General features: G+C 39.4%; 3 protein-coding genes and 1 non-coding gene across 7 annotated transcripts in view; 3 read left to right on the top strand and 1 right to left on the bottom strand.

Moving 5' to 3' along the window:
* The window catches only part of LOC105041519 (protein NO VEIN), a 31,263-nt gene extending 23,273 nt beyond the window's left edge, over positions 1–7,990 (bottom strand). For 2 of the 3 annotated variants that reach the window (XM_019849605.3, XM_029263318.2), the window contains exons 1-7: positions 7,499–7,990; positions 6,015–6,352; positions 5,677–5,851; positions 5,337–5,510; positions 4,770–4,874; positions 283–330; positions 17–176 (exon numbers count right to left, since the gene is read on the bottom strand). In XM_019849605.3, the coding sequence (XP_019705164.1) occupies positions 17–176; positions 283–330; positions 4,770–4,874; positions 5,337–5,510; positions 5,677–5,851; positions 6,015–6,352; positions 7,499–7,921 (1,423 nt within the window). In that variant the 5' untranslated portion in view covers positions 7,922–7,990. The remainder of the gene's footprint in view (positions 1–16; positions 177–282; positions 331–4,769; positions 4,875–5,336; positions 5,511–5,676; positions 5,852–6,014; positions 6,353–7,498) is intronic. The other variant, XM_029263319.2, reaches the window with a different exon arrangement.
* Positions 7,991–14,226: 6,236 nt separating this feature from the next.
* LOC105040905 (protein ELC-like) lies at positions 14,227–15,608 on the top strand. The gene has a single exon (XM_010917655.4). It carries the CDS (start codon positions 14,350–14,352, stop codon positions 15,325–15,327), a length of 978 nt encoding a protein of 325 aa, XP_010915957.1. The 5' UTR covers positions 14,227–14,349; the 3' UTR covers positions 15,328–15,608.
* Positions 15,609–17,005: 1,397 nt separating this feature from the next.
* On the top strand, positions 17,006–17,077 carry TRNAQ-CUG (transfer RNA glutamine (anticodon CUG)). The gene has a single exon. It is a non-coding gene; the product is annotated as a tRNA-Gln (tRNA).
* Positions 17,078–17,105: 28 nt separating this feature from the next.
* On the top strand, positions 17,106–20,403 carry LOC105040906 (uncharacterized). Of its 2 annotated transcripts, XM_073254424.1 has the most exons (4): positions 17,106–17,385; positions 18,435–18,677; positions 20,144–20,187; positions 20,299–20,403. In XM_073254424.1, the coding sequence occupies exons 1-3, from the start codon at positions 17,126–17,128 to the stop codon at positions 20,178–20,180; spliced, it is 540 nt and encodes a 179-aa protein (XP_073110525.1). In that variant the 5' UTR covers positions 17,106–17,125; the 3' UTR covers positions 20,181–20,187; positions 20,299–20,403. The 2 variants fall into 2 exon arrangements, with proteins under 2 accessions (XP_073110525.1, XP_010915958.1); XM_010917656.3 differs by having other exon boundaries at positions 20,144–20,403.
* Positions 20,404–20,652: the final 249 nt, after the last annotated feature.

Raw genomic sequence — 20,652 nt, 5'->3', positions numbered from 1 at the left:
AAAAGCATTGACTCACTGTTTTCAATTTTGTCTGTGCTTGATTCATCAACTAATGTTGCCTCACTTTCAGTCAAAGGGTCATTGTCCAACATATCAGCAAGAAGCAGAGTGGGGGTATCATTGACAACATTGTCTTCAGAAACACGATCCAATAATCCATGTTGAATAGATTGAACCTATGTCATAGACACAAAAAAGCAAATTGTTATATCTGAGGAATAAAATGTATTCTTCAAAACATGCAGTAAGAGGCAAAGTGGGGGCAATAGATTTATTAACAACATTGTCTTCACCAACGATATCCAACAATCCAAATTTGATAGATTGCACCTGCAACATAGATATGATACAGCTAATTGTTACATCTGAGAAATAAAATGTGTTCTTCAAAACATGTAACACTAGAGGATTATAGCAAATCAATTAAAAAATAAAAAAGAGACAAAGTAGAGTTCATCCTTTATACATGGATGACGCAGATGACGGTGTTTAATTTGACAAATTATTTAATCACTAATAGAAAGTATAAATTTACCATACATCATCCAAAACGAAGTAAGAGAATTATCACTCAATATTGATCATCGACAGCCATTCTCCAATTGAGAAAAGAGCAAAGGGGAGAATAACCAACACAACACAGTTGAACTTCTGTGATACATGCAAAAGAATATCCCTGAGAACACCCAAACTGACTTAAGTTATATTTTTAGTGTAAGGAAGAAAAAAAAGGAGAAAATTAGAACAAAATAGATTTATCAGATGTATTCAGTGGTTCACCTCCTTTTATTTATCTTATGCGAGACAAAGTAATGCAACATGCTTGGCAAGTTACAGATTTGGGATAGTGACAGATTATTCCATCTTTTTTAGCCTCATACAAACAGAACTATTTTTTTAATAAAAGGACCACCTAGATATTGGTATCTTGCAAATGGAACAAAAAAGTCCATGATGTCCAATTAATAACTCACTCCCTTATTATGTTTACGCTAAATGACACATATAATCTTGTTTTTTTTGTTATAGCAATGCGTACTCCTTCAGTGATCCATCTCTCCATTAACCTTATTTAGGATTATAATAGTAGCATAAACCAAGCTGATAATCATCATTTAACTTTAAAGGATCAATAAACTTAGTCATAACTCATAGGGACTACCATGTCCTAGTTACAAAAGTTGATTCTAAATGTGCTTTTACACACACACACACACACCAAAAAAAAAAGAAAAAGAAAAGAAAAAAAATTGTTGGTTTGGGTTGGTTGGGGGGGGGCGGGCGCGCGCGGATGGCACGGGGGTGTTGGGGATTTGTTGGGATTGGACTAAGGAGGACTGTGACATCAAAATCCATATAGATTTTTATGGATAATATATGCAACTTTCATCTAGGCACAGTCAAATATATGCAGTTAGAAAGGACTTGCAACTTAGAAAGGACTTGCAACCTACAACACCAAACTAGGAGCGACGCCAAACTGGAAGAAGAATGAAAGCAGCTGCATTGTATGCTAGATATGTAAATGCTATGCTATATATAGAAGTATATAAACCATTGCAACAACATAGTACACCTGAGACATGCATGCTATATATAGAAGTACATAAACCACTGCAACATTTTGTCGCACCACACCATCCACAGTGAAATCAAGGACTGCAAGTCTGTTACTCAAAAAGCTGATCAGGAACATAGTAGATTCCCAACGATGAATAGCAACTTAGCAAGTGTAGTAATTAATGCTTGAAAGATTGGATAATTGGTGGCAAACTGGCCACAGTATTAAGTTCAAAAGCATGAACTGACATGATGTGCCCTTGCATGCATAAACATATATCAGCGGTCACAAAAACAAGAAGCAATGATAGTAGCCCTTGCACATTAACCATTTGAGCACCCTCACCAATATCATTCATAAAACTCTCTTCGCCATTCACAAAGTCTCCACATATATATCAAAGTAGCCATCCAAGCAGGCCTTTAATGTGAACAATTCACATAAATAATTTGACTAAATTTTGTGGCCGCTACCTGTTTCTGTTTGATATGATATACTTGCAAAAATATCTTTAATTGGAACATCTTGTCTTCTCCTAAGAGCCTTGGTGGGGTAGCTGTTTGAAAACTCAAAATCTGGAGGTTGGATCTCCTTGGTAGACAAGCTGATTGCCCCATATCTAAATCCCAGCGCCTTGGGAGTATGATTGTTAAGGCTATGTGTAAGTTTTCTGACAGTTGGTGGTCCTGTGAGGCTGCTACATATTCCTCTCGTGCTTGGAAAGAAATCTCTTAGGGAGGCAAGGCTGTTGGTAAGGCCTGTAAATAGGCAGAGGGACATGGCCTTCTTTTCCTCTTTCTCAAGATCCTTGGTTGTCTTTGATGCCTTCAAATGAGTTGTGCTGGAAATCAATATCGATCCTATCAACCCTTGTTGTGCTCCTGCTGAATGGATCTCCCTTGATAAAACCTGGGGCCCAGATATCTAATTGCCTGTGTTCCAGTGATGGCTTAAATGCACAACTACTATTGCTCCTAAACTTCAAGAGATTCTGGTCACCTATGTTGGGGACCTAACTGAACATGCAAAGTTATAGTTAAAGATGCTTATTTACTGCTTCATCAGGATATTGGACACATAACCTCGCCTAAGATCCTCAGATGAATTATGAAGGTTTCTGCTCAGTCTGTTGGGATTGTATTTTACTATGGTTTTCATCCGTAGGCATAGTCTCAATATTTCTCTCCGATGTCCCAGGTTATGAAAAAGATGAGGACTACGCCACTCATTACTATTCACTTGTAGGCATTGTAATGATGTTGGAGGAATTCCAGAACTCCTAAATTGGAGATTCTCAATTAACTTTTTAATGCCCTCGTCAGTTAAGTGGACTTTCAGCAGCCAGTGTCTAGGTGTTTCAGAATGGTTTAGCTCAAGAAAACAATGATCCATTTGCCTTGTGGAAGATAAGGAACTCCTAGGTTTCTGTTAATACCAAGGAATCACAGGCAGTCATTACAGGAGAGACTTGGCTTTAGCATGTGATTTTTTCTATTTTGTTGCAGAAAAATATTTCTTTCACTGTTTCATAATATTGTGCAGCTGGCATAATGGGCCATTTCTGGTCTTCGGGACACTTCTGACTTCTGAGTAATACCTTCAGATCGATACCCCCACCACCTATCTACATCAATCAACTTAAACAGGGTTTTCCATACTGGACAAGCCAGCTGGGTGCAGGTTCTTGACTCATTTGGCTTGCCATTATTGGCAGAATCTGTTCAGTTTCACACCTGTTCAGTTCGAGCACATGAAGCTGAGCTCAGAGGTGTCGATAAGGACAAAAAATTGGAAACCAACCACCCAAGTTCAGAAAGCATTACTATTAAAGGAGTCTATCCCATTGCTATAAAATGGTTAAGAAGCACCCTCCTGAATTCTGGTGCTCAGCCTGCATTATAGATGCTTTCATATGTTGGAGAATTTTGGATGCTCTAAATCAGCAAAAACCAACAAAGAGGCAAGCCAGCCAGCAAACTGGTTTTGAAGCCCAAGGCCCCACCTTTACCCACATTTTAAATCTTGCCTCCCAACTTCTTTAGATAGTTCTTATGGATGCTGGACCTTTTATAAACCAGCACGCTAATAATATAGTTGCTTAAGTTTCAGCTTTTCCAACCAATAAAAAAAATGAAGAAAAAAGAAAATGATCCCATAGTTCCGTCAGATTTTGTGAAAGTTGTTTTGCATATGTTACAACCCTAGGCTGCATCAGATCTTTGAAAAAAGAGATAAAATAAAATCTACAGCATCCTATTCACTTAACTACATAAATGGAAAGCTTGAACCATGAAAAATCAGTTCACCAGCAAATGAAAATGCACATGGCTTATTTGATACAACCAAGGTTTTAAATCTCGTGGGACGGGCTGTCTCAATTTTCCTATTGAATGGGATATGATGCCATTCCGCCCCGTCCCAACACTTGGGATAGGAGATATCCCAAGACAACTTGATCGGGACACTGGTTAGCGGGATGGTCTTGTCCTAACACATGGGATGGTACCCTATCCTAATGTCCCGTAGGAATCCTTAGATATAGCTAGAACTTGAAAAATGACTAAAACAACAGAATAAATAACACTTGAGGTATTAATCTGATACTGAGGTGAATTGTTCACTAGAAGCACTTCAAGTGTTCTTTTTTGCCCTGAACATTGTCATTCATTCTTTTACAATAAGTAGACAATGATGGCAGTGCAACAATGTCTAACCCTTTTGTAAAGTCAATCATTATGGGAGAAATGTGCTGGCATGCTGCAGAATCTTTCTTTGTATCATCTCAAATATAACCATTGGAAGAACTAAACAGCATCAAAATGAACTCTTTACGATAAAGGAAGCTAGCTAGATGGCACTTAAAGAAAATTGGCATCATGATACAATTAGAAGATATCTAGGTTGGAGGTAAGCTAAAATTTACAGAAAACATAATTAGTCTTGCATATTAACACTGACAAGCCTCAAGCATATCCTCAGCTTCCATGTAGAGGATGCGAAAAGGAAAATTCATAATCAGATACAAGAGGAACAGCCTATTTAAATCTAAAAAAGACATGAAAAATGATGGAATTAAGTCAGCTGTAACTAATGGCTACTTTAAAAGAGTTACATATAGATCTCCTAAAATCTAAATGTGACAATGTCAATATGATCACATAATGTACAAAAGATCATTAATTAGCCAAAGAGAGAAAGGTGCACTTACAGCAACATTTAATAAGCCAACACCAGGATAAGACAAAAACAACCTCAGCATCTTCCTTTTCTGCTTTTCTGATGGCCCATAGATGTGCAGCATCAAAGCAAGAACCTGCAGTTGTTTAATGTTTATATGCATTTTGAAGCACATATGTCCAAAAGCAAAAGAGTATTGACAATAGCATATGCAGACGGAAAAAAAAAAAAAAAAAGAACGCATATAATGTGTTCCCTATAATGTAAATACATATCAGCTGCATGCAACATTGAAAGTGCATTTATCTGTGATTTTTGAACTCCTAATAGACCAATCTCAAAAAAATATTAATGTTTTTAAAAGCCCTAAAATTACTAATTCAGCTTCATATAGGCACTTAGTAGTCATTATGTGAACTGTATATATCATAACTGTTTCAGCCACGAACTTGGAGAATTATAAAATCCTTTCGTAATAATGATGCTAAAAAGGACAGCAACCAATGCAGGCCAAATGAGGCTTGTTTGTTTATGATTATTCACAGAGAGCATAAGATTAAGTGGCACCCAGCCATATATGTGTTAAACAGGTACATACCTCCGCAGCAGTGTGCTTCTGACAAGCTTCCTTCCAAGTTGCAACAAACCTTCTGATGTCTTCATTTGTGACTTCAAGTTTCTGGACCTTTGAGGAATCTATTTGAATTATTTCATATCTTTGCTCACTTTGATTTTCAAGTTTCTCTTCATTTCCAGAAGATTTTTTTCTACCCTGCATATTATTGAACATTGCCAGTTTCACTCCAAGTGAATTCATCTGATGAATTTCTGGTAGATTATGACAATTACATGCCTTTTGTTTTTCCTTTTTTTTTTTTCACTTTGCAATAAATTACAAGCATGGCTACAGATATCATTATCATTGTCATCCAAATTACCTTTTTTTTATATGAATCACTGCAGTCCACACTTGGTGAGGATAATGGCTTCATATAATGTAAGATGGCATCTAATGAACTTTCCATCTCTTCTTTCTGCAATCCATTTTCCCTGAGAGACTTAAGAGCAAAATTTTCTGTCCTTCTGGCTCCCTTTATAAATTTGATATATAATCTGTACAGAATATTGATCTAAGATTATATTGTGAAAAATGAGGAAAACAAAAAAGATATTACCAAGATCCAAGAATGTGCCATCAATAGTGAAAAGTTATAACAAATTGACCAGTGATATGCATATTCTTTAGGAAAAATAGGGTATTTCTCAATTTACACACCCTAAGCTCTGAATCCGCACACCAAGATTTTCCCTGGTTGCAACTGAATACTTCTGGACAAGAAAATCCAGAAACTCCTCAACTGTGATCTCCTTATTCTTAGCTCTATATAGGAAAACAGAAAGGCGAGAAATCAAATCCTCTACTCTGATCTTGCACACTTCTGTCACATCTGAAGGGACTGAAAAATAATGTTGCACCAGTTGTTGACGCAGCAAAGCTCCCAGACCAAGCTCTTCAAACTGCTCAACACCCTCACTCCTGCATATCTCCACATCCAAATCATGCACTGTTGTCATCCTTCTCACGCTCACAAAGCAGTGTATAAATGCATTAACCTGGTTGGCAGAAAAGGCAAGATTACATTTGTTAGAGTTTAAGCTGAAACCTTTTTAATGCAGTACCTGTCAACAGTAACCCTTGTAATTTTAACTCAGTTTTCAAAATACGTCATCATTGGTCTCCTCATGAGTATCTAAGTTAAGCTTACTTTCTTTGGGCATTAGTTCCTTCCCCTTTATCAATGTACATCTTATTAGGAAGTCCTTGCACCATGTCAAGAACAAGACAACACCATGGACTTGCACAACAAAACAAACTTACTGCACAGATTCACTTTGTTAAAACTTTCACCAGTTTTCTCAAAGAAGAGCATAACAAGCAATCAAGGTTTATAAACTACTACCAAAAGCTAGGTGTTTGACAAAAAGGCTAGTCCTCTAATGCAAAGCTCAAGCTCCCATTTGCAGCAGTTGAAAATAAGGAGATTAAGAGAAAAATAGTTACCAAGATTGGCCGATTTTGTAAAATGAAGAAGAAGCTTTACTGGAGTTGTTCAACTAATCTAATATGTAAATTTATTAGTTCTGTATTTACAGCTTGAGTTTTCTTTTCTGTGATAAATAGGAGAATCCTCCTCTAGTTGTTGACGAATTTATCAAGTTCAGCAGGTTAGGAAGTCAAGACTCACGATTTGGATTGCGTCTGTAGATCCCATCCCTCATTCTATATGAGTCAACTCTGAATACCTTTAGCCTCACATTAATGTCACCCATAGTGAAAAATAATTTCCATGCATGCATACTTGATCCTTTTGCATATATTACAATTGGTCCATTGCCTTCCCATCTATGCTACGCATTCAACGTGGCACCGAGGCCAGTGTCAGTGCCAGTATTAACATTGAAAGAACCAGATGATATAAGCCAAAGCTTAAGAAACTAAGAACGCGATTCAGATCGTTCTGTTGCCTTGTGGAGATCCTAGACAAACAACATGCTAACGAATTTGTGATGCTTCATAGCACATGATAACGTATTTGCCATAAAAACATAACCTTTTAACTAGATTTTAATCGTACACTTTTTTTTTTGGCACGCCAAAATTGTTACTAATTTGAAATCCAAGAAAAACAACGATATAAGGAAAATGAAAAGGAGAGAAAGAGAGGGGTGCTCGATGGAACAGAGCAGCGGAGGACAAACCTTTCCTTCCACAAGCTGAATCTGACGCAGAGTGGGCACGTCATGGTAGCCGAACCCTAGCGAGCCCCAGGAGTTGAGCTGGAGGGCTAGCGCCGCCGCCTGCGACACCTTCCACGCCGAGACACTCTGCCCGGCAGCGAGGAAATCCCTCTGGGCCTTGGCTACCGCCGCCTCCACACTCTCTACGCTAATCGGAGGTGCGCGAGATCTCGGCCCTTCGCGCTGGAGAATGCGCGATGGAGAGAAGCTAGGATTTCGAAGATGAGCGTTTGGGCGGGAGCCGCCGGCGGCAGAGGAGGAGGAGGAGCCAGCCTGCTCAGGACTATGGGGGGAGGCATCGGGCGAAGGTATCCAGGGTGGACCTCTACCTCCGCCAGCTCTGCCACCGCCACGTGGCCGGAAACCGCCCGGCGAGCCGTACATGAAGCGAAGGGAATGACCGTCGATGAGAACTGGGAAGTGGGAGAGTGAACAAGGTGGCCGTTGAGAGGGGTTTCATTGGAGAGCCGGCTTGCGCGGGTACTTTTTAACGCTGGAAAGAACCCAAGGATGTCACCGACATGGCGCATTAGAATTTTGTCCTTTTCTAGATGGTAAGGGTTAGATAAAATAGTTGCAAGAGAATATTGGATGCGACACCATTTCCGGACACGTCTTTTGTTCGACTGGCATATACTGGAATTTCTATGCGGTAGGACGATCTGCCGTTCGTAAGTTGCGTCGCAGCAACGCTGGCTGTTGATCTTGCGACTTGCGTGCGGACGATGAGGATACGATGAGTTTGTGTGAACTATGCGGAGCCCACCACCGGCGCGGACTCCTAGTCTTCCGCGATCTCGATTGTTTAATAAACGTATCTTCCGTACTGTGATGTGTGCTTCCTTTAATGCCCTCGAAGCAACCTTCTCCTATTGGTATGGACTTCAACTCAGAACTTTCTTTTCTTTTCTTTTCTTTTTTTTTTTCTTTTTTTTTAAGCAGAAGTAGCAAAGAAACAGCCTTAGAAAGACGAAAGAAGAACGAATATACCGAACAATTCAAAGCCAACGGCATTCCCCTGCAAAATTTAGAGACCAAAAATTTAGAGAAGCATATCGATGCCCAATCAATCTGCTGCATTAGACTTTAGCGTCACGAAGCGTACGGCGGAGAGTCTTCTTGGCCATACGGGTTGGGACACATATCGACTGACGTCAGCCACCATGCGCCATCAGGCCTTTTAGGTAGCCGCCCTGTTGGAATCCCCGAGGGCTAAGCAACGGAAGCGACCCCTTTAAATCCTGAAATCCTGGCCGTATACGGACTGAACTGCTGGAAAGATCTGGAAAGATCCGAGATTAACCAAGACGTGCATTTAATTAGGAAACCAAAGTATTAAAGTAGGAAATGATCTGCGGTATCGCACATTTCAAAGATGGTAACTGGCTGAGGTGGAAGATCCGATACCCCCATGCATCGCATGGATTTGGGCAATTTAGACACCACTCAAGTTTGAACCCTAGAATTGGGAGCCTAGTTTTGCTCATGTAAAAAATGGCTAGAGGAGAAAGGAGATGGGTAAATCTTCAAGAATTTAGAAAAGAGAAGATTTCATCTGACAATATTAAAAGTGATCTCTTAGAACTGCAATGTATGAGCACATTTTTTACCCGTGGTGCATGTAAGTCCATGAGAAATCTAAAAAAAAAAAAATGCAATTATTGTCAAAGAAAACTAAGAGTAATTAATTAACATAAACTCGTCTTGTTTCTGTTTTTTTTTTTTTTTTTTTTTTGCTCAAACTCTTTGACAGTACAATTATAACCAATGACAAATAATGACATGAACAAAGGTTGAATGTAACAAATTTGTATAAGTTAATAACATATTGAAACGCCCAAACCGTAACCAAGTATATGCAGCATAGGCCGTAGAAAATGGAAAAGAATCATCATAAATACACCATGTTATGCCATGTGTTGGGCCTTTGACATATTGACTTCCTTGCTTCTTAGTTAATTACTGGTTAATCAATTTTTTTCGTAATGGGGAGGTACCTCCAATCATTTAAAAATAAAAGGATGAGAAAATTATTCAGCAAAGAACCATCTCAATTTTGAAATTAACCTGAACCATCCTCCGAACAAGAAAAGAGGTGCAACTGTCAGACGATGCCTAATTTGCCCGTCACAAGCATACTAATATTTAGAAAAGAGTTGTATCCAACGAACACTGGTCCACCATCTCCAAATACATGCCTGCATTAATGTAGGATGTCAAAGCAAAACATACTTCCATGGTACCTTTCAGTTCATACAAAAACTGATGTAACTAGGAAGAAGCAAGGTTTACCCGCAAATATTAGAGCAGCCAAATAGATTACACATCTGATCTGTTGACAAAGCATAATTGATTTTGATTTTGAGATCTCTAAAGAACTGCTACGAGCTTAATGCTTTCCAAATTTAGAAATCATGAGACCTATAAGAGGATGCATAATATAAGGTGCTAACATTGATATGGTAGGAAGTTGTGAAGTTTCGTATACAACAGCAGAGAATGCATGCACGTGGTGGTAAGAGGGTAGTAGGAGTGGGGTGTAAAATATATATCTTGGTGGTCTATCACCGTCATTGTTGCAGGCTTGCAGCAATCCATCTCAGTAAGGTTTAGAGTCTGATCCCACAGCCACCTGATGGGTTAGCACAGGGACTGCTACTTTCCTATGTTTCATTTTATTCCCTCTGTCTTTTCTTCTTCAATTCGGAAAACGTACATAAGAAAAACCATGAAACATCTTTGAATTAGATGGCATGCATGTGTTATAGGAGATGTTGATCATAGCTCTTCTGCTCATCATCATCACAAGCATCGTCCAGGTCTTTATCATCGATCATGCTCCTTTAATCGGACGGTCATAGGCAAGCCACACACATCCAGAGGGCCGGATATAGCTAGATGTCAGGGCAAAAAGATGCAGTCAACGATCGAGCAGGTGGGGAAGTGGAATTGCTTGCTCCCCATTATGAGGGGGCATTGCAAAGTGATCAACATCTCATGTAGCACTACATGTGGGATGCACCCTATGTAGCACTGATTCTGTCACATTCCCTGAAGAAGGCGTTGGAAGTTGTAAAAACTATGAACCTGGTGGGGGGTGTAGGACTGTATCTTTCGTGCGGAAGAAGGATTCACGTTTCTTCACATGAATCCACCATTGATCATGCAATGGTTGCTTCGAGAACTTTGTAAAGGATGAATGAAAAGGTTCCGAATGCTTTGAGATCCATAAGAAGCACAATCCAATAGACAATGCTGTGAAAGAAGATCAATTATTCTTATGCACGAAAGATACAAACCCGAGCCAGGAGGAGATGCACTCATCCTGGAAAGGCTTGCCAAATTCACATCTAATTTCGACTACCTGCTATTTTTTCTGTTCAAGACATCAAATTTGCTTGCCTTATTGCTTGTATCACTTAAGTTGCATTATTCCTAGAGCATTGAATGTGATTTTGGTCTAGTAATCCGTGTCTCTGCTGATATGATAAACAATTGCAGATTGCTTGCAGCTTGGACTATACATCGGCCAAAAAATGGCTCATGCTTATTCCACCTTTCTACCAACAATGTTTGCAATAATGCAAATCACCACCGCAGAAATATAAAACAGTGGGTCCTGTCAACTATGAATGACTGTTTTTGCAGAACGCTAGGGGTTGGAATCTTTCCTCATTGCAAAATTCAACCAGAGAAGGTAAAGTTTTTTGATAGGGATTCAATGAATATACATTTTCCTTTTTCTGTTTCTTCATTATAATCAGTGATCAGGCTACAGAAAACACAGACATTTACATCTGCAATAAAACTCTAAAAGGAGTTCATATAAACTATATATAACAACTTCTCTGGAAATTCTTGTCAAGGCAAATTTTTTTTTCCTTTTGATGCTGCTTTTTATTGCCATGTGAGTAGCAAAGTAGGCTTCACTGTCATGAGTGATGAAATAATCTAAAAATGAACCAGTAAATCACACACATTTTGCAGCCCGAACATTGTCAAAAAAAAAAGAAAAAACAAAACAAAAGCAATCAATTAAATCTGCAAGTCCACATGAGAGAGCAGGAAAAACCTCAAGTCCGACCATGAGCAGTGCTGAGCTATAATCTTGGAAGGCTGGCATCAGTTGCTATGAAAAATATGGCCTCATTCTACACTCCTATAGCAGAGATAATGTTCAAGGAAAGCTATTGCCTCTTTCGATGATCTTCTCAAAGAATGCTTATATGCTGTAAATTCTTTTCCATCACAATGACATTCTAATGAGTTGCTGAAGATTTCTGGAAAAGGTTTTGGGAAACACAAATAAAAGAATGACAGACAGTTAACTCACTATGCATCAATTAGCGTTTAATAGCGAACAATATTCGCATTTGATGTAACCGCTATACCCCTGTGGTGGGAACAGAATACCCCTCAATACCCTTCTGGTGGGGCCAGAATGACTCAGGTTCTAGAAGAGTTATGGATGCTGATGTATAATCTCTATTGATAGAGCCCATAACATAATCAGACAGAGAGTCAAAGGCATATACATCTAATTCAAAATAGTATTTTCAAATATTTACAACTTTAGAATCATCTAAGCATTTTCAAAATAAAATTCTTCCAATTGTTTGCTATGTGTAATTTACAACAATATTCCAAACATATCACCTGATTTAAAAAAAATGCTTTTCGACAAATAGAATTTTACCTGCTTGATCCAACAATCTGGATTTATAAGATATGATTTAATGCGTACTAATCATCAGTTTGGGATTATTTACAACATATGCTTAATGACAAGAAATTCAAGAACTGAATTCATATATTTGAAAAGATTTTCTTATGCAATAAAATTTGAAATTATGATAAAAAAACTTGCACATTATGTGGCATAAGATTTTTTCTAAATATTCAGTAAAATATTTTGAAATGTAGAATGTTACTTATCTCACGATATTAATAATTAATTAGATTAACTACTTCACGGGGATCCCTTCAGAACCTAACAACCCAAAATCACAGTTATATCAAAATGTATAGTGCCACATTAGTATTTGAGGATAATTCCCAAAAAATTCTGAAAACTCTCATTCACTCTTACTAGTTTATTTTAAACTTTTAGGAGATTTTAAAAGCTACAAAGGATCAATCATAATCCCCCAATTATGGTCTAACAAAGACTACAATCTGTATAGATTAACCCAACAAAAAATTTATTATCAAAGTATAATAGTAATTATTTTATTTTATTCATCTCCAAAGGCTACACCAAATAATACAATGTTGATTCAGGTAAGATTCTCGAGGTTTGAAAATTTTACAGGCATTGTATATATCATCTACCCCTCATCGATGCATCCAGTGATAATACAACCTAAGTTTAAGATTTCACTATCTATTTTAAACTAATGCTATTGAATTCAGAAATTTAAAGAATGAGGATTTTATCCCCAATCATATGCCCTACAGCTTACAGACGGTTTACTGACTCAGAACAATAGCTGGCAAAGAGGTGAGGAGTGAAACATACAAAAGGACAATATGTCAAGAAGAGAGAAAGTGTGTGTGTGGAAGAGGGAGAGAGAGCATATGGGTGAGAGAGAGGGAAGGTTATTGAGGGAGGGAGGAAGAGGGAGACAGGGAAATAAGGCGGTGCGGCAGTGGTGGGAGGGGGCAAAACTATGCGATGTTTGGAGGGAAATAGGGGTACAGTCCACTTTTTTACCATGAAAGCACTCCACAAGCGGTGCCTAATGCTGAAACCCACCCTGGACCATGTCCTCGTCATGAAAAAGATATTAATTTTATGATAGAAAAATCAGTTTTTGGTACTTTAAATAAAGTTTATAAAATTTAAGATACAAATGGTTACAAGTCATTATTATTGCCTCCCCTTGGTAGAAATCTTGACTCCCCTATATTTTTCTTTTCCCCGGAGAGAAACAACTTGATCAAGGCAAAACTACAACTATAGAGATATGTGATATGTTATATTATATTTCAATCGTTATTCGTAATTTTTAGAAACAAATCATGTTTTCAATTAAATATTGATGCATTCTAGATAAAGATTATAAAACTTAACTACTAGGTTGAATCTGAGAATGAAGCTTTTTTACTGGCATAGATGAGAAATCCATGAAGGACTCCAAGCTCACACATATCCTCAACACAAGCAGATCAGGCTTTGTTCCAAAATAGAATTTGTCCCATCTTGATCACAACATGACCAAAGCTTAAGAAGGGCCTGTATCATGTGAGCTTGTCTGCATCGTGAAGAGCGAAGTGTGTTTAACAAAGGGAACCACCAATCAATAATTCCGAGACTTTGCTATGTCGAAATCTATTCAAAAAAAAAAAAGGTGATTTCTCATATTTCAATTATAAGATTGAAATTACCATTAGGATCCACCATCATCTTTGCGTCTACATTGCATTACGATTGCTCTATCAATAGCAGTGTGACTTTTCCTTCTGGTAAGTTGACAAATAAAAATACTGCGCGATCATCATTATGAAGATAGCAATGGACAGGTGAGTACTTTCAAACTTGCAGATTTTTTATAGCCTCTCTTAGTCTTCGAACCTGTCACTTGGCTGTCGCTTTTCCTTGTGCCATGCAACAAACAACAGAAGCCTTTCCTTTCCACGGTAATGTACAGATGGCAGCAGGAGGATTAGGAATGAACGTCTGGTTGTTAATTGACTTTGAGGAGGCCGGCAACAACTGAATGAGAAGAGCTCAAGAAGACGAGCGAAAAAAAAGAAGCATTAAAACCCCCACCACCGAGGCACCAACAGCGACACCGCCGTGAGGCCTGACCATGGCGGACGCGCGGCAACTGCACCAGTACCTGGCCGCCGCCCTCTCACACCGCGGCCTAGGAGCGCTGCCCTACGCGGAGGACGACCGGTGGTTGATCCGCCACCACCTGGTCTCTATGATCGACGCCTTTCCTTCCCTCCGCCCCTCCGTCGCCACCTTCACCTATAACGACGGCCGCAACGCCATCCTCCTCCGCTCCGAGGGCACCATCCCCACCTCCGGCGGCCACCTCCCGGTCTCCATCTGGCTCCTCGAGCCCTACCCCCACGTTCCCCCCGCTGTCTTCCTCTCTCCCGTCCGCGGCACGCTCATAAGGCCCGGCCACGCCCACGTGGACCCCTCCGGTGCCGTCGACGCCACCTACCTCCGCTCCTGGCGCTTCCCCGCCTCCAACCTGGCCGAGCTCGTCCACTCCCTCTCCCTCCTCTTTAGCCTCGATCCACCCCTCTGCACCAACCCCAAGCCCAAGAATGAGCCGGTGGAAGTGAAATGGATCTTGGAGAAGGTACAGCGGGACCTCGCCGGCCGGGAGGCGGAGATGGAGGTGCTTCTTGGAGTCCAGGCGGAGCTGAAGCGAAGAAAACAGGCGATCGCGCGTGGAACGAGGGAATTGGAGGAAGAGAGGGACAATTCGGAGCAGGAGCTTCAGGTGATTCGAATGAACACCGATGTGATGGAGAGTTGGGCGTGGGAGACCAAGGGCAAGATTCGGAGATGGAAGGGCAGGGCAGTTGGCTTTGATGATGTATTCGAGCCGTCTGATGTGAATTCGAGGCAGATGATGGAGTGCACGGCGATGGATCTGGCGCTGGAGGACACCATTTACGCGTTGGATCGCGCTGCGACCGAGGGATGTGTGCCTTCCCAGGTGTACTTAAAACATGTGAGGGCACTGTCCAGAGAGCAGTTCTTCCACCGGAGCATGGGATTCGAGGTCCGAAGCATGGCAGCAAGGGCTCCGCATGATGCTTCATAGAGAGGGTGGGAGGAGAGAGAGCAAGTAGGAAGTTTGTGATTCGTTTTGGTTCCAACATCATGTTTTTTTTGGTCTTTAACACCTTGTTTATGATTCTGGATTTGGAAGGGAATATGGATGAGGATTCTGTCAGCATGTACTTAAGCAGACAGTTTGTACACCTTCATGTAGAGAATTCTTCAGATATTATGTGCTACTACATGTAATATGATGAACAGTATATCGCACTAGATACAGATGATTTGCCTAGAAGATATTTTGCATCTTTTGGCAATTTTGTATTAGGTGGATTCTATATGATTTTGGGCATGTGATTCCAATTTTCCTTACTTATCAATGTATCCTAAATTTTTGTTGTGCTACCTACCTAAATGTTATTGTCAAAGTCTTTTTGACTTTTCATCGTTGATGTATCCATTGATGTGTTGAGGATGACTTCTTTGAGCAATGCTAGATTAATCATGTCTCTTCCATAGCTAGTCGGGAAACAAAATGTCAAATAATTCTGATGAGGTCGTGATCAAAGATACATCGACAATTCCACTTTCTACCAAAAAAAAACAAAATGGATATATGGACAACTGGCTCGAGACAAGTGTCATGTAATTTAACATTGCCCATTTCCTGTTTGCAAGAAACAATCTCCTTTACGAGCAAGTACAGAACTACAAATGCACTCGAACCAATTACTTTTTCGTCAGATCATATGCAAACCAGTAGCTTAAGTTCGATGTGCGGGAATCAGATCAAATCAAATGAAATCACAAATTATACTAGTACTACTTTACAGGGATGGTGGCAACTTTCACCAAATGTTTCTAGACGGTGTTCGCAAGATAAAGCAAGAGAAGATTGGACTCTTGTAAACTTCAAGTACTATTTGATTTGCACTATGGGAAACGCTAATGAAAGTTAAAACTCTTTACAAAGCAAATACATAGTTTCATGTAGTCACTCTTCACTTATCCAGGTTCATACAAATTTTTAGCCTTGGCTTAGATAGGTAGGGACAAGGATGGAGCCATTGGTGCTGTATAATCCAGAACGTTATTACCAATTCACTAAATCTTCATATCGCTTTTGTTCCCTGAGAAGTAAATGCTGCAATATATTAGTCATCGGCATTTACGCTTATGGTGCTTAGGTCTTTCAGCAATTAATGGTAATACATCATGTATTTCATTGGCCTACAAATTGAAGGCATTAGAACAAGATCAGACTTATAATCTGAAAACCAACATGAAATGTTATTTAATTGTTTGCCACATGGTAGATCATCATCATCTTTAACTTGACATTGAAACATCAAGTTCAAAAACCGACTAGTTTTTGAGTTCAAAAAACTTTCTTGCCAGATGAGGAATTTCACAAGCAGCATAAGTGCCAGAAATTTCGTTCATTATCCCTTTTTTTTTTCTTTTGGCAACTTTATGAACAGAACAGGTTTTAAAATTCTTTGATTCCAAGCCGCGTGGCACGAAAGGCACCGGGCAGGAAGTCAACAACTATAAGGAATAGGACTGCAATTACGACAAAGGCACCCGGTTTCAGCATCCTATAGACATACCATATAGTTCTTGATCAAATAAAACGGTGAATATTTAAAAAGGGAAAAAAAATAATCGTAGCTTCGTATATAAGATACATTAAATATTCTCGTGCTGCTACCTTTGCTCACGGTTCCATGGTCTAGTGGTCAGGACATTGGACTCTGAATCCAGTAACCCGAGTTCAAATCTCGGTGGAACCTTATTCCTTTTAATTTTTCCCTATCTTCACTCTCCCTTTCCTTTTTTTAATGGCTATGGCTGCGTCTCTCTCCCTCCCGCCTCCCCAGTCGCTTCTCCTTCCTCGCCGCCCCACTCCACCTTCCCGCCTTCGTCCCATCCCGATAAAACCGCTCCACACATCCACCATCTGCTCCTCCTCCGCTTCGTCTCCTAGCGTTTCCGAGGAAGAAGAAGAGGCCTCCCCCGCTCTCCCTCCTTCCCCACCGGATGGGGTCTCCTCTGCCGAAGCCCAATCGGCCGTGGACGCCACGGAGGCCCTTCAATTCAGGTGCCTCCATAAACTAATGGTTAAATCTTTTGTGGTGTTTGGTAAAGGTTAGATTTTGGAAAGTCGAGCGGTCTTCTACTTCTTCTCGGGGATTTGTTTCGATTCTTCTTGTTTTACCGTTATTAAAATGTTTATCTTTACCTTTTTTGATTGATGTTATCTTTAGCTTCATGCTAGTGGCTTAAATCTTACTGAAATGGTTCTTGTTTGGAAATCGGGAGCCTTATTTTTTTCACTGTGATCTCAAAGAAGTTCCAATTTCCCTTGATTTAGTCTTCTTTCATTTCTACAGATTTTTTCAATTGTTAAAGCAAGCTGGTGCATTTTCTTCATCAAACAATTGATATGTTCTGTAAATCTCCATTTGTTCTAAGGCCAATATTGGATTATTGGAAGCATCTCTATTTATCTCTCTCTCCCTCCCTCCCTCCCGCCAAGAAATTTTGATAATTTGTTGATGTTGAGGAGAGTACAGCTTCTGGGATAGGTTCTTTTGGTTTCTGTGCATAGCTGGTTTTCAAGCGTAGTTGTTATTTAACACCCATAATGATTAACAGTAAGCCTATCATCATATTCTTATCGTTATCGCCTTCGAGCTTCTCTAAGCCATCGAGTATGATTGATTACTTACTGGGTACTAAATGGCTATAAGAAAGGGGCAGAATATTAAGAGCTCCGTGGCCTGCTGTCAGTGTTGGAGTGCTTTATGGTCCTTGCACTGTCTACCTCCATCACCATCACGTTAAAGGCAGCTGGTAGTGTGAATCATTAGCATGCGTTGGTATAGTGCCGTTCCTTAATATCATAAAACATTAAAACCTAGGTTGTAGTGGTTATGAATCCAAATGTTTCATTTTCTTGTTACTCATTCCAATCATTTAACTTGCTTGAATAGTATGAAGCATGTTTTCTCAAAAGAATATTAGAAAAATTAGCCTGTGATATTTCATTGTACTATTAGACTGGTTGATGCATTGAACCTGCAAACCTCGTGAGAGGATGAGATTAATATTGTGAAGTATTAACGGTGTAAAGTTTTGGTATTTAAGGGGGTGTAAGACCTGTGGAAGAGAGGAGATTGAGAAGGGTTGCAATGGTGATGGGAGGATTCAAGGTGGCATAGCTACTGTCCCTGGTTTCGGTTGGTGGCCTATAAAGGCCTTCAGACCTTGCCCTGGATTTGTGGCATCTGGTGGGAGATATAGGCGGCGTGGACAGAGCATGGATGAGGTTGCATTCGGGAAGGGAGAAAGAGATGTGCCCACAGAAAGCGTACCTAAGGCTAAATCAAGGTAACCTGGGTGGTTGTGCTTGCACATTTATGTTATTTATCTGCTTTTTGATACTTCATCTTTAATCTGTAATCTCAGTTTCCACTGTATCATGGGTGGAGATGAACAGATCTCAAATAACATAGTATGGTTTGGTTTCTTACTTTTTTTTTCTCATTTGGTTTTGTTAGATGTTTCTGGCAATCTGAGATGCACTGCCCATGTTAGCAAATACCTTTGACTGATTGATTGATTGATAATGTCCTTAATAACAGGGAGACTCTTCATTCTTTAACAATAATTAATTTTCTTCAAATACTAAGCACAAAATTTCCATTTATTTATGTATGAGACTATCTAACCGTGTTGTCTATTTGCATGTATATGAGAGTATATCTGTCTGTCATAAGAATATCCTATTCTCATGAGCTGATATGTTGGTTCTCCAAGACACAAACTTTCCTAGATGCAATGTCAATGTATCACTTTTCAACCTCCTATCATCCATCTAGGTTAACATGTGCTGACTCTTGCTTGACCCTATGGGTCTTTTGTATTCCTAGGAGTAACCCCTCACATATATCACATCAATAATCAAGGAAGACAGATTTATTTTTTAAAGTACCTTTATCTCTCATCTTATTGAACAATCAAATATTATCTATATGATTTATAAAAGTGCCAATAATTTTTGTCCGGAGCCAATTATAATCTTTGGATCATATTGATTCTATCCTAGCCATTCATACTCTTTCAAATCTGTTTTCCATTCATCAAAAACTCTCCTCAGTCCTGAAGATCGTCACACTCTCTCTTTCAGACCTATGTTCTCGTACTCTCCCTCTTGCTTTAGGACTGTAATTCCCTATCCACATCAAAAACTCCAATCCCATCTGTATGCTAAGCGAACTTCCCAAAATGAAGAACTGTGTTAACTTTCGCGGACAGAATCAATAATCTAACATCGCCTCCTCAAATCTGCAGTTAACCATGACACGAAACTCAAGTACATACATACATGGATGCCCCGGTGGGTAGATGTTGACCATTAGAGAAGCAACATGAAAAGCTACAACTAGTTGATTTCAATTTCATCATTGGGAGTTCTAATAGTGCCTCCAATATCATAGCTGGATAAAAGGATTATTTTTCATATATTTAGCAGCCTTGCAGGAAGTATGGAATATAATGAAGAGTTTTGGCTTCTGTCAATGCAAACATGGTTAATGGATGAGTAATCGAAGTAGGTTAACTATCTGAAATGAATTGGGAAATCTTGATTACAAGGGAATAGATATTTTTTGAGACGGTGCAATTCTGCAGAGTATTGTACCGCAGGATATATTGGTGTTCACTATGAGGCACTGGTAAATTTTTGTACTTCATTGCTTCCCGTCAGACAAAAAGGGGGGAAGAGATATTGTGCATATAATTTATATTTTTATTATGCTTAGAAAAATCATTCTAACTAAATTAACTTTATGCAGTAAAAGAAGGCAAGGCCCGAAGAGATTAAAGGGGTGATAGCAGAGTAAGTGCTGTTCCAAAGCACTGAAGAATATACACATGTTTTCTGATCATTTGTAAGCGGACAGTGAGTAATAGCTTTATTTCTTTCATTATGTCTCTGAGCTTATTGCAGACAAATAGATCAAACGGCTGAGCGAAGAAACAGTACCATCCTGACTTTAGTCGCAAGCCACCAATTATACTGTATTTTATATTATTTATTGATTCTATTTTCTCATGCCGATGAGTTTGAGTTAGGGGTGCTCTCAGCATGAGTCTTGCTGCACTTGTTATTCAGGAGTGTAACATCATAGTTTTTCGTTTTTCTTTTCCTCGTCTTCCTTCCCCTGTTAAGGAGTGTAGATAATATGATGGTTTCAAGATGTATACGCTTGCAGCATAGAAATATTTTATGGACAGGAGTACCTTGTATAGATTTTTTTTCTTTTTTTTCCACAATAATTTTGCATTTCAACTAAAAACAACG

Source organism: Elaeis guineensis, chromosome 3 (assembly GCF_000442705.2).
Source record: "Elaeis guineensis isolate ETL-2024a chromosome 3, EG11, whole genome shotgun sequence".
Taxonomy (NCBI): domain Eukaryota; kingdom Viridiplantae; phylum Streptophyta; class Magnoliopsida; order Arecales; family Arecaceae; genus Elaeis; species Elaeis guineensis.
The sequence above is the reverse complement of the archived record's forward strand: the minus strand, read 5'-3'. Positions and strand labels throughout refer to the sequence as shown.

Coding starts and splice junctions, on each gene's coding strand:
- LOC105040905 (XM_010917655.4), top strand. CDS start 14,350: ATGGCGGACGCGCGGCAACTGCACCAGTACCTGGCCGCCGCCCTCTCA.
- LOC105040906 (XM_073254424.1), top strand. CDS start 17,126: ATGGCTATGGCTGCGTCTCTCTCCCTCCCGCCTCCCCAGTCGCTTCTC. Junction 17,386..18,434: donor ACGGAGGCCCTTCAATTCAG/GTGCCTCCATAA, acceptor TTGGTATTTAAG/GGGGTGTAAGACCTGTGGAA. Junction 18,678..20,143: donor GTACCTAAGGCTAAATCAAG/GTAACCTGGGTG, acceptor AACTTTATGCAG/TAAAAGAAGGCAAGGCCCGA.